General features: G+C 40.4%; 1 protein-coding gene across 1 annotated transcript in view; it reads right to left on the bottom strand.

The window, feature by feature from the left end:
- The window catches only part of ELAVL4 (ELAV like RNA binding protein 4), a 137,302-nt gene extending 124,471 nt beyond the window's left edge, over positions 1 to 12,831 (bottom strand). Inside the window, exon 1 of the mRNA XM_037499561.2 lies at positions 12,754 to 12,831. Coding sequence (XP_037355458.1) covers positions 12,754 to 12,771 — 18 coding nt within the window. The 5' untranslated portion in view covers positions 12,772 to 12,831. The remainder of the gene's footprint in view (positions 1 to 12,753) is intronic.
- Between the last annotated feature and the right edge of the window lie 18 nt (positions 12,832 to 12,849).

Below are 12,849 nucleotides of genomic sequence, written 5' to 3'. Positions count from 1 at the left end.
AGATGACTGGATCAAGAAGATGTGGTACATATACACCATGGAATATTACTCAGCATTCAAAAAAGATAAACACATGCAATTTGCAGCAACATGGATGGCGCTAGAAGGGATCATGCTCAGCGAAATAAGCCAGAAAGAAAAAGAAAAATACTGGATGGTCTCACTCATAGCAGGAATCTAAAGAACTTAAATAAGGGACCAGGAAAATGAATAACTATAAGAAAGTGAAAATCAAAATCAACAAAAAACTATGAACCAGAGACAGTTTTTGGGGAGTGGGGGGCGGGAGGGGAGGGATTGGGGTCAAAATAAGGGGGTTGCAATTGTATGGGGAATATAAAAATAAAATTTATTTAAAAAAATAAGAAAAAAGAAAAAAGGCTGTAAGGGAAGGGGCTGTGATGTCTGTACCTAGAGAGTATATATCCTGTTTAAAAGATACTCAGATCGAAAACAATAAAAAAGAAAACAGCCACTAGTCAAGCCTGATTATGATGAAACTTTTAAAGCTAAATTGATATACTTTTTTAAAAATAAATAGACACTATTATGCAAAGGTCTTCTTCATCACTTCTGGTCACTGGCAGTTATGGGCTTCTTTTTCATAATCTATGCTGGTGAATTTGGTCTCCTAATACTTTAGGATTGATGTTATAATCTCAGAAGATCTCAAGGGATATTAAGGTTTCTGCTGCATTTGATTATTCAAAGTTTTGTTTTAAATAAATGCAGATACTCTGCTGGATAGTAAACATGAGTTTATTTTCTCTCAAACAAGAGAAAAAGAAAAAAAAAAAAGCTTCCAATGAGCACTGTAAATCACGCATGAGTGCTAAAAGGCACTCAGGGTACCTACTCATAGGAAGTAAGTAGACAGTCAAACTCCAAGAGATGGAACAAGAATGGGTAGGCTGGAGTCTAGGCCTGTAAGAATGGGACCATGAGCTCACAGTGCCACTGAGTATTTCAGAGGGAGAGTACTGCTACAAATGGGATCATGTGGAGCCAGTGCAGTGGTTAGAAAAGGACCTAGTCTATCATGTGCTCAGCTACAGCCCATTCAGACCCTCTATCACATGGTAACAGCAGGAAACTGCTTCACAAAGTCTTTATCCACCCAAGGAAGTTGCAACAATGCCACTGGTACTTGCTCTGTGACTTAATTGCAAAGGGTGGCACCACTCATGGTTCATGATCAGGGAATATTGATGTATTCTGAGCTGCTAAAGGGAAAAGAGGAATGTGGACCACTCCTCTTATATTTGATTATGGATCATGAAAAGTCATATGGCTGCTATTGGAAGTCAAGCTTTTGACATATAGATGTCAAGTGCCTAAATGACAGTCCTTGATGACATGTGAAAAAGTCATACCATTCTCTCTGAATTCTGATATTCTAGGATCTATATAAAGAGATTTGACAATTTATTCTGTTTTGCCCTGAATATGACAGGAAAACCAGGGCACATAATAACTTTCATTTCAATTTTGCATCACATGGTAATTTTTAAAAATAATTTACTTAAGTAAAAGTTACATAAAATCAACCATTCTAAAGTGAACAATTCAGTGAAATTTAGTGCATTGACAATGGCTGTGTAACTACCACTTTTATATAGTTCCAAAATATTTCAATGATACTTAAGTAAAATTCCCTAATCACTAGGCCGTTTCTCCCCATTACCTCTCTTCCTAGAACTTGGCAACCAGCAATCTCTCTTCTTAATCTATTCTAGATATTTTGTATAAATGGAATATATAACACATCACCTTCTGGGTCGGGCTTCTTTCACTTAGTGTTTTCTGGAGATTCATCTATATTACAGCATGTGTAACAATGTCGTTCTTTTTCATAGCTGACTAATATTCTATCAAGTGTACACCACAATGTGTATATCCATTTGTCTATGGATAATACTAGGACTATTTCCATCTTTTAGGCTATTATGAATAGTGCTCACGTGAACACGTGTGTGCATAAATATGTACTTGAATACCTGTTTCCAATTCACTTGGTTATACACTTTAAAGTAGAATTGTGGGCTCCTACAGAAATTCTACATTTAACTTTTTGAAGGGCTGACAAACTTTTCCAGAGTGGCTATACTATTTTTTTTTAAAGATTGATTGATTGATTTATTTATTTATTTATTTATTTATTTATTTATTTATTTATTTATTTATTTATTTATTTATTTATTTATTTATACAAGCACTGGGTACAGTCAGAAGCACGGGAGGGTGAGAGAATTCACCAGAGCCAGAGCTGGGAGCAGAACAGGCAGACGGACCAAAGTACACAGTTGAGGGGAGCAGAGGGGGGCAGGAGAGGTCTGCGCGCCATGTGGGACCCTCCTCCGGTGGCCGGGGAGCGGCCAGGGATCGAACAGGTGCTGCAGAGGCTGCGGGCAGCTTCGCAACCCAGCGCTCAACCGCTGCACCACCGGGGAGGCCCTATACCATTTTTTTAAAGATTTTTTTATTTATGCATACAAGAATTGGGGTACAGGCCAGAGGTGTGGGGAGTGAGAGGATTCACCAGACACAGAGTGGGGAACAGAACAGGCGGATCTACTGAAATTCACTGCTGAGGGGAGCAGCGGTGAGTTAGGAGAGGTCTGCTGCACCATGTGGGTCACCTCCCTGGCCGGGGATTGAACTCGTGCTGCAGTGGCTGCGGACAGCTTCATAGTGCTGCATCTAAACCCCTAGCGCCACCAGGGAGGCTCCAGCTGTACCATTTTACATTGCTACAGCAAGGTATAAGAATTGCAATTTCTTCACATCCTGACCACCATTTGCTATTTTCTTTTTAATACCATTATAACCATGTTTGTGGATATGAAATAGTATTTCCCTGTGGTTTTGATTTGCATTCCCCTAGTGACCAGTGATGTTGAACATCTTTTTGTGTGATCGTTGGCTATTTAAAAAAACATTTTTAAATAACAACAAGGGATCCAAAATTAAGTTAAAATCTGATTGTGTATGAGGCTTCAAAATGCAAATAATATATCAGAGGTGGCAACTGAACAGATACTTGTTAAAAGAGCTTCATTAAGTTTGCTCTGTATAAGTGACTATAACCACATCACAACTCATTTTTAGTTTAATTTCTTTAAATGCTGATTGTTAAATGGTTTTTCAGAAATCTTATCTTGAACTCAGAGAAATATGGTGTTTAAGAAAATGTAAGTTCCACAAGGGCAGTGATTTCTGATTATGTAGTTCTCCAAGCTGGAACAAGGCATCTACTAGGCATTCAATAAATGTCAGCTAATTAAGGAAATTAGTCTAACTATCTGAATCCAGAAACTAATTGAATGTAGAAGGTAAGGTAGAAGGATAGATACAGGATAATTCTTCTAGATTCTCCCTAAGTCCAGTAGGTAAATGATGGCAGCATTAGTCAGGATAATGGATATAGGAACAAGAACACTTGTGATAAAGGAATTATCTTAGAATTCTTACAATTAATTCAGAGTTCCATTTTTAATTTTCATGCTCCTTTTATATCACCCTTCTATGCAGAAGTTGGAAGACAACAATGAAAGGATGTTTTACAAACATAAGGTAATATGATGCTACTTACAAACATTTCCCACCTTAATTTTTTCCTTTTTTAAAAATCTATATCCTCTCCTGTTCTCATCCCAGTTAAATGTTACTTCATCCCATATGTGTCCTATTTTCCAAGGTTATTACAAAAGTATCCACAGTACTGGTTATTCCGATTTGGCTTAGAAAATTTCTTAAGTCTGTCTGCTGGCTTATGAATGAGAGACTATTTACCACTGAACAGAATTTATCTAGAAAAGTAGACAATGGTCCACCATGACTCCACATGGCACCATTTTGTAAGTAGAAGACAGATGACTAAATTTTACTCTGATCACGTCCCCCTGGTAGACTCTATTTGCTCCATTTCAAAAATTAGAAAAAATTATCCAAGCTTACTTTTATTGGGTAAAAATGTTCTGGTATCACTTGTCTTGGGAAGTTATTTTGTTATAAGAATCCTCTGACCCTGCATAATTTTCACTTAAAAAGAATATATCTTATTCTTGAAGGGGAAAGAAATACTATTTCAACATACAACCCTATTGTTGCGCAATTACTAAAGCTTCCTGAGCTCTGTTCTTCTGCCATATGTCTCCAAACAACATAGCATTTTGACCCCCAGTTATATAGTGTCATATTACAGTACTACCATTTTCACCTCAAGATATGGTAGTCTCAGTGGACAGGAAGTGTCTGCAGTACAAAACTCTTACTTGTAACACAAACTTCGGATCAGACTTCTATTGTTACAGTCACGCACCAGGCACTTTCGCGAACACTAGCTCCAATGACCTGAGGAAAATGCTCAGAAGTGCCGCTTCCCAGATGACCCTTTGTTCAAAAACTCACACTGTGAGAACTAGAACACTTTTAATATCACAAAAAGGAAAAGATGGCCAATCAATCTTTGGAGGGGAAAAAAGGAAACTCCCCTCTATAAGGGAGAGCAAGCTTATGCAGTTCAACCACAACTGTCTATATATTGGCTAAGATGCCAAATCTCCTGCTCACAGTCCTACTCGGGCATCCAGCAGCAAAAACATGACCGCATGGTATGGTGCTTCTACTTAGTAAATCTCCCGTGGATGACAACTTAGAATTTTTGTTTTTGTATCTCCTCCTTACTCCCATCCTCATCCTACCTTTTTGGTATTTTAATTCAAACAAATAAAAACAACTTCAAAACTTTTCTTGCAAAGGTTTAGTTGAAAGAGCCTTACAGTGAGTCAATAAATATCATCCATGAAGTATCAGGCCCTAGACCAAGCCCCAGGATGCAGGGAATGCAAAAATAAATAAGACCCAATTTCTATGCTCAAGGAATTGGGCTTCTTTCCTGAAGTCTGGCAGCTCTGCCTACTGGAGCCCAAGGTTTTCATGTGATGCTTTCCAACCACTCTAGTGGGTAACTGGCTCTCTTAACAGGTGACAGGTTTGGGGGAAAGGATGGTGATACAGACAGAGGAAACAGCAAATGTGAAGCATGTTTGGTCAACCAGAAATCTTTTAATATTGGAGCAAGTGTAGGATCTGAATGGGAGAAAATGGAGGGCTGTGAGGATAGACAGAGAGGTAAGGACAGATGGAGAATGACAAATAAGCTTGGGTTTCATCCTGCGGATAGTGGGTAGCAGGGAAATGATAGGATCAGATCTACACATTAGGGACAATGTTTGGCATTAATGATCAGTTAGAAGGGAAGAGACTGAAAAGTAGGGTTAAGAGAAAAGAGAATTTTATAGTATACTAGTAGAAAAATGAAAAAAGAAAATCACAGATTATTACCTATTCACACTGTCCCTATTTTTTATCATTAACTAAAAGAAAGCAAACACTCTAAATCCTTCCTGATTTTGTCACCATGTTTTTCTTTTCTTTTTTAGATTTATTTATTTATTTATACAAGCACTGGGTACAGTCAGAAGCGCGGGAGGGTGAGAGAATTCACCAGAGCCAGAGCGGGGAGCAGAGCAGGCAGAAGGACCGAAGTACACTGCTGAGGGGAGCAGCGGGCGGCAGGAGAGGTCTGCGCGCCATGTGGGACCCTCCTCCGGTGGCCGGGGAGCAGCCGAGGATTGAACTGGCACCGCAGAGGCTGCGGGCAGCTTCGCAACCCAGTGCTCAACCACTGTGCCACTGGGGAGGCCCATCACCATGTTTTTCTAATGAAATAGGACTTGCTTGATTTTTTTTGGGGGGGGGCAGTGGAGAATGACAAGGGAACATTATTTGTAAAGAGAACTACTTTTTAGAAAGGTCCTTCCATTTTTAACAAACATCAATAAATAATAGCCCATATAATATACTTTTAATTGAAGACCAAAGGAAAAATGTTTTTCAACAGTATCCACCCATTGGGATATGTTCCTCTGTGGTATATTAAGAATTGATTGTCTCTGAGTCACAAAATCAGGCTTTAACTTCCTACTCCATTATCTACCAGAGTTCAGTCATTGAGGAAGTCACTCAACATTTCCAGGTTGTCACCTTTTAAGCTGTGTCTCAGAAACAGAAGGCAACAGAAAGCAAATCTGAGCAGGTTTAAAGAAATTATCAAGGGATGATGAGGCCTATTGGGATTTGCAATAGTGGAGACCCCTCACCACTCTTTAGACCTTGAGAGGACCTAGAGACAGAGCTGTGGTCGTGGACAGACAACTCCCTCACAGCTTCCAAAAACACTGGAATTTCCTAAATGCTGCAAAGGTTATAAAGGTGTCTCTTGTTATGTGAGTCAGATGACGGCTTTTGGAAATATGTAATGATGGGGCTGGATACCAGGAGAACCAACCATGTGATTAGAGGGTTGGATTTTACAGTCCCATCCCTCAGCTTTCCTGGGAGAGGAAAGAGATGCTGCAGCTTGAGTTCAATTGCTATTGGTCAGTGATTTAATCAACACGCCTATGTAATGAAGCCGCTATAAAAAACCAAAAAGAGGGGCTTCTGGGTTGGTGAACTTGGGGAGATTTGGGGAAAATGATGTGTCTGGGGAGGCATGGAAGCTCTGTGCTCTTCCCCCATATCTTGCCCCATATATAAATTCCATCTGGCTGTTTCTGAATTTTATCCTTTTATAATAACCAGTGAAGCTGTGTAGTAAATGGGTTTCCTGAGTTCTGTGAGTTGCTCTAGTGAATTAATAGAACTTGAGAAAGGGATGGTGGGAACCTCTGATTTATACCTAGATGGTCAGAAGTGTTAGTTATACCTTGGGCTTCCAACTGACATCTGAAGTGGAGGGCAGTTTTGGGAGCCCAAGATACTGGCAGAATCTGATGCTATCTTTGAGTAGATAATGTCAGAATTGAGCTGAATTCTCAGAGACCTGCTGGGACATGAGAATTGCCAGTGAGTGTGGGGAAGCCTTCACACATACCCACATTTGGGTTCAGGAACTCAAAAGGCAATAACACTAGAAGCCTATCCCATTCTCTTTTGTAAGTCAGGATCAGTTATTACATGTAATAATTAATTTGCCAAAGAAACATTCAACAAACATTTGCAGAGTACTTACAAATGTCCTTAGTATATAAGCTAAACATCTATCTACCCATGTTGGGTGATGAACTATGACAATATTTATTCACCACACAAACCTTGTAATTCTATTTGTAATCCTTTTTCTCTTCTTGTTCACTTCTCTCTAGCCACACCAAGCTCCTTACTCTTCCTTAAACCTCTCTAGAGCTACCCCTGCCTTTGGACCTTTGTTCTGGCTGTTTCCTCTGCTAATTCTCCAGACAGATGCAAGGCTAATTTTTTCACCTCCATCTAGTGTGTTCAAATGTCACCTTTTCAATGTGGCCTGCACTATTCAAGATTGCCATCCACAGCCCAAATTCTAGTCTGCTTTATCCTATTCTAGTTTTTTCTTCATAGCATGTATAACTTTCTAACATACTATATAATGTACTTATTTATTATGGTTATTTTTGATGTCTCTCTTCACTTGCACCCCTGTTGAGTTTTGTTCACTGATATATCCTGAACACCTACAACCAGGTCTTACCCATATGGACACTCAGCAAATATCATTGCATGAATGAATGAGTTGATAAAAAATCCAATCAATAATGTGAAATGGTTCCAGAGGCTCAGAGACATTAGCAATTTTTCACTAATGGAAATTTTAGAAGTCTAAAAAGAAAGCTATGTTGGCATTGTATTGGCATTGTATTTTAAATCTAATAGACTCAACTATAATTTCTTCCAAAATTTTTGCTGGTAGGTGAGAATTCATATAAGTGATGATTAATCCCTATTATAATTAAATGTAAAAGCTATAACATTTCTGTTAAAGGAAATATAAGATCAAGCATTAAGCTGGTACTACAGATAAGTGTAATCAACATATTGTGGATAATTGTAAACTCTGTCATTAAACTAATAAAATGTAAAAATTCCTAAACAATTTGGAACGCTGTGGCAGCTGCAACATCAACACTAGCCCCACCGCCAGTTGTTTAGAGGCTGTGCAAATTCCCACAAACTGGTAGTAACACACACAATGCTTTTGGGAGCCATTTTTGCAAAACATAGGTTTAGAGATGCTTTTTTCTATATATTTAGACAAAATAGTACATCCTGAATGATGCACACATGAAACTGATAGCAACTTCAAACTGGTAAAGGGATTAAGCCATTAAGTGGGCAGTTTAAGTTCCTCTGGGTAAATTATCTCCAGGCTCTGATTTGAGGAAAGGTTGCTTGTGCAGCAAATTTGTGTCCATAAATTCAAGTCTTGAATATGTAGGAAATATGTACTGAGGGAGCCGTATAGTTATTTTGTTGCAGAGCTACCTGGAAAGTCAAACAAAAAGCCCAAATGACAGAACTAGGTATAAAGGCATCAAAAGATTAAATGGTATCTTTCCAGAAAGCCAAACTATATAGTAGGCTATACCTACTATATAGCCGGAAAGATTAGGAAGCCACTGTAGAAACATCTTTCTCAAAGAAGGAAATGATTTTCAGTGAACTCAGTAACAATGATCCTAAATCTGCATAAGCTGTAATGAGCCTCAAACATAAATGGGGTGTGTGTGTTTGTGTGTGTGTGTACATGGGAACGTGTACCAGTTGGATGTGTTAGGGTTTCTCACTGTAACAGGAAGCTATAACATTTCATTCCAAATCTAACTGTCCCAAAACAAGAATTAAAGTCTGACTGGATTCATATGCTGAACAATTTTGAAAGGACCAATGTACTTGCATTATAGGCTGAATTGTCTTCCCCCAAAATCCATATGTTGAAGTCCTAATTCCCAGTACTTTAGAATATGACTGTATTTGGAGACAGAGACTTTAAAGGGGTAGTGATTTGGGAAAAGGTACTCATATGAGTGGGCCTTCATGCAACTTTACTTGTATCCTCATAAGAAGGAGAGATTAGGACACAGATATATAGAGAAAAGACAATGTGAAGACAGAGAGAGAAGATGAACATCTACTAGCCAAGGAGAGAGGTCTCAGAAAAACAACTCCACCTTGATCTTGGACTTCTAGCTTCCAGAACTGTAAAGAACTGTGAAGGAAATAAATTTCTTTTGCCTAATCTACTCACTCTAAAGCATAAGCTGTAGTATGGCAACCCTAGCAAACTAATATATGATTCATCTCATTATGTTGTCGCGTCAAAAGAATGCAATTTTAAAAATCCAGTTCCCAGTCATAAATCACAACTATGGATGTCAATGGATACAGAATCATGCAGGAACAAATGCTAGTATCATGAAGGACTAAATCATTCCATATTAAGTAAAATTTCCAGATAACTGAAGCTTGCTTGATTTTAACAAATCAAGTTTATATTCTAATATCAGGCAAAAATTTTCCTAAAATATCACATATGCTATTGTTCTTTTAAAACAGAGAACATCATATTATAACCCTTTTAAGAAAAGAACTGAAATTTCCAACAAATTTCTAGCAATTGTTATGTGGTATTCTGATTCAATTATTGCCTTGACCTAAGGTTAAGACTGATTTACCAATTCTTATTTTTGTAATTTGTTTGTTCCTCACTTCCAGTTAATATTTATTGAAACTTCTAGTTTATCTCCCATATAGCACGAGTGATCTGCTACAGGCTGAGAAATTAGGTAACTAAATGTGTTAGAACAGTGTGAAGTAAGAAACAAAAGGCTTGAGGGAAGGTCTAAGCAGCTTGTCTGTGACTAAACAAGTTAATATACTCTGTGGCATATACTTATGCATCTCAGAAATGTTTCTGCTTCATAGTAGCTTTGGTCTATATTTCTACGACTGAAATTGGAAAGTTTATGACTGCTGTGTTTGGATAAGTGAGATTTTACTTTTTTGATATTTTATTAATAAATTATTGGTTTATCTACACTTCAAAAACTTTCACATCATGTTTATAGTGAATCGACTGGTAATACAAACTGTATGGTATGGTTTATGACCTCCAAAAGAAGATGAATATGAACTTATCAATTTTAATAATAACAGCTAGTGTGTATTAGCATTTACTATAAGTGTGGTACTGTGCTAAAGAGCTCTAGTTATCTCACTTAACTACCAACAATGCAAAGAATTTACTGTAAGCAAGGGAAGGGATGCAAAATCACCTTTCAGGAATTGTGCTTACTGGATGGACATATTATGCAAATGAGCACTGCTGCATCAAATAAAGCATTTTAATCTGTTTTTTAAAAAGATATCAGTGGAAAACCGATACCATATGCAAGATCCAAATTAAATTCCATCTCAGCACAAATCAAACAATCCTTCTTCTCCATGGACTATCACTCCTGACAACAATCTGAAAATTAGAGCTCCTTCTCTCTACATTTTCCATGAACCAAAATGGATTTAAGAAGATATGCTCACTTGCAGAGGGACCTCTGGAAGAGAAGCTTTAGATTATGCAGGATGGGGCTGGAATGTCAACTTCCATCTGCCAAAAGGTATGTATTAAACATTTGCAGGTTAGTTTTTTACATTAATTTTATTAAGATTTAATATATATACAAAAAAAATATGGCTCTTAAGGGCTCAGTCTGATGAATTGTGAGAAATGGTACTCCTGTCATTAACACCACAATCAAGATATATTTCAACCACCCCAGAGAGTTTCTTTGTGTACCTCTGCATTGAATCTCCCTACCTATAGCAGGTATTTTTAAGGAGATACGGTAGCAAAGATGGTAACAGCTAGTTTATGGATGACTAACAATAGGATTATTTATATCAGACATTTTACATATATGGTATTCCATTAACCCCCATGTCAAAAGCTGGTATTACCCCATTGGGCTACTGGGAATAAAAAAGGGGGAGAGAGAGAGGGACAAATTAATTACGAAACATCATACATGTAGTGACGGGAATAGACATGAATCAAGAATATCAGAATTACAGCCCCTCATGCTAAACTATATATTGCCTCTGCACAAATGCTAAGGAGTTCTGTTAATTCAAAACACACACAATAAGAAGTGCAATTAGTGAGGCCACCAGCTCTAATTCACAATCCCACTTTTACTTCAATCACACCCAAATACCAAGCAAGCAAAGGTTTCAGAGGCTAATACTAATGACAGCTAAAGAGGATTACTCACAAGTTCCTCAACTGAATGTCTGCGTGTAAAAGCTACTAGGGTAGTTAGGAGAGGGGTAAAATCCTTGATGGGGCGGGGGGTGGGGGTGGGTCACAACCACATCAACCCAAAAGAATGGTTAATGCTTTTAAAAAATGAATGGAAGGAATCCAACCACCCACCTGCCCTGGGTGACCCACAGTGCCACAGTCCACCCCAGCCAAGGGCCCTAAGCCAGGCACTATGCAGCTTTGCACTGTCACTTTATTACAGAATCCAGGAGGCAAACATCTGGATTGAACCCTTTGATTCCTCATTACACTAATTTTATTCAGTGTTTTAAACTCAACCCACTCACATTTACAAAACACTTCACACAGACTACTTCCCTCATGAATGGAGCTCCATTCACATCTCACTTAAAACATCAAACTTATTCTGAAATGACTGAGGTTAAAGCTTATTCAGTGTCAATTTGCAAGTATTATAAACTATGAAAAACCAGGCACACGAAAGCACGAGGGTAATGTGATACAGCCTCTTAAGGGGTTCTACTAAAATAAAGCAGCTAGACAAGGGGTACAGGTAGGCTTTCAGGAACCCATAGGCTCCAGCCAAACTGTGTTGTGGAGGCGGGTATCTGATTCCCCAGAGTGGAGATTTTACGAGAAGTATCACCCTAGAGTGGCACAGGCTAACACCTTGGGAATCAACCTGACTCATTCCCCACCCCCCAAATACGAAGTTGTTTTCTGAAAGTCCCTCCCCTCCAATTCCCTGTGGTCTCTCTAAATCCCTTAACATATGCTGGGGGAGGGGATTGCCTCTCCCTTTTAGAAACGTTTTCCAGCAGGTTCAAGTCTTCAGGACACATATTTACTAAACCCTAAATGTCTGACAACCCCCAGTCTAACAGAGACATCAATTTACAACACACAAATAGACCCTACCAACGCCTGAGCTTCCCTTTCCTTCCCTGTGCAATCAGCTTTAGTGCCATCCAGGCGCCCTGGAGCAGCCTCTACAACTACCCTAAGTCCAGGTCCAGTGAGGGATCTGACCGGGGAAAGGCATGGAAGGATGCTGCTTCCCGTCAATCAGCCAAGCCCTACACACAGAGGGCCCCCCTGAGGCTGCGCGCTCGCCCGCCGGGCACCCGGGGGGGCCTGCTGGCTCGCTGCTGCCCGGACTTTTTGGCGCCACCACGACTTCGGCGAAGCCACCCGGAGGCCGGCTTTGAAAGGCGCAGAGGGGAGTGGCCCGGGGCGGTGGCTTCTCCACGCCGCGGGGGTTCTCGTTGCGGGGCAGCAGGCGCGCGCGCCCACCCAAGTTTCAGTTGTGTCCCCCGAGCCGGGGAGACCATCTCGGAAAGCCGGCGGAGGGGTGACCGGACCCCCCGCGCGGCCAGGGTCGCCAGTTGGGCGACGCAGGGGATTGCAGGAATCTCGGCGCCGAAGAACGGCTCCCCCTCCTGGGCAGGGTCCCCTCCCCCTCCCTGGGACCCGGGGTGGCCCGCTGGGCGCCGGGAGCAGCCCCGTCGCGACCACGTGGCCGTGTGGCCGCTGGTACCCAAGACCGCGGGTGGGCGGGGCGTCGGGGGCGCGGGGCCCGCCCGGGGCGCGGCTACCTGGTTCTTGAGGCGCATCTTCTCGGCGGCCTGTTCGGCCCGAGGCGGCGGAGGTAGGGCGGGGCGCGGAGGACGTCCGCGAAGTCGCACCGCGCT

The sequence above is a fragment of the Talpa occidentalis genome, unplaced genomic scaffold, assembly GCF_014898055.3.
Source record: "Talpa occidentalis isolate TD23 unplaced genomic scaffold, MPIMG_talOcc4v2.1 talOcc4.9, whole genome shotgun sequence".
Lineage (NCBI taxonomy): Eukaryota > Metazoa > Chordata > Mammalia > Eulipotyphla > Talpidae > Talpa > Talpa occidentalis.
Note: the sequence above shows the minus strand (reverse complement) of the source record. Positions and strands in the feature narration are given on the sequence as shown.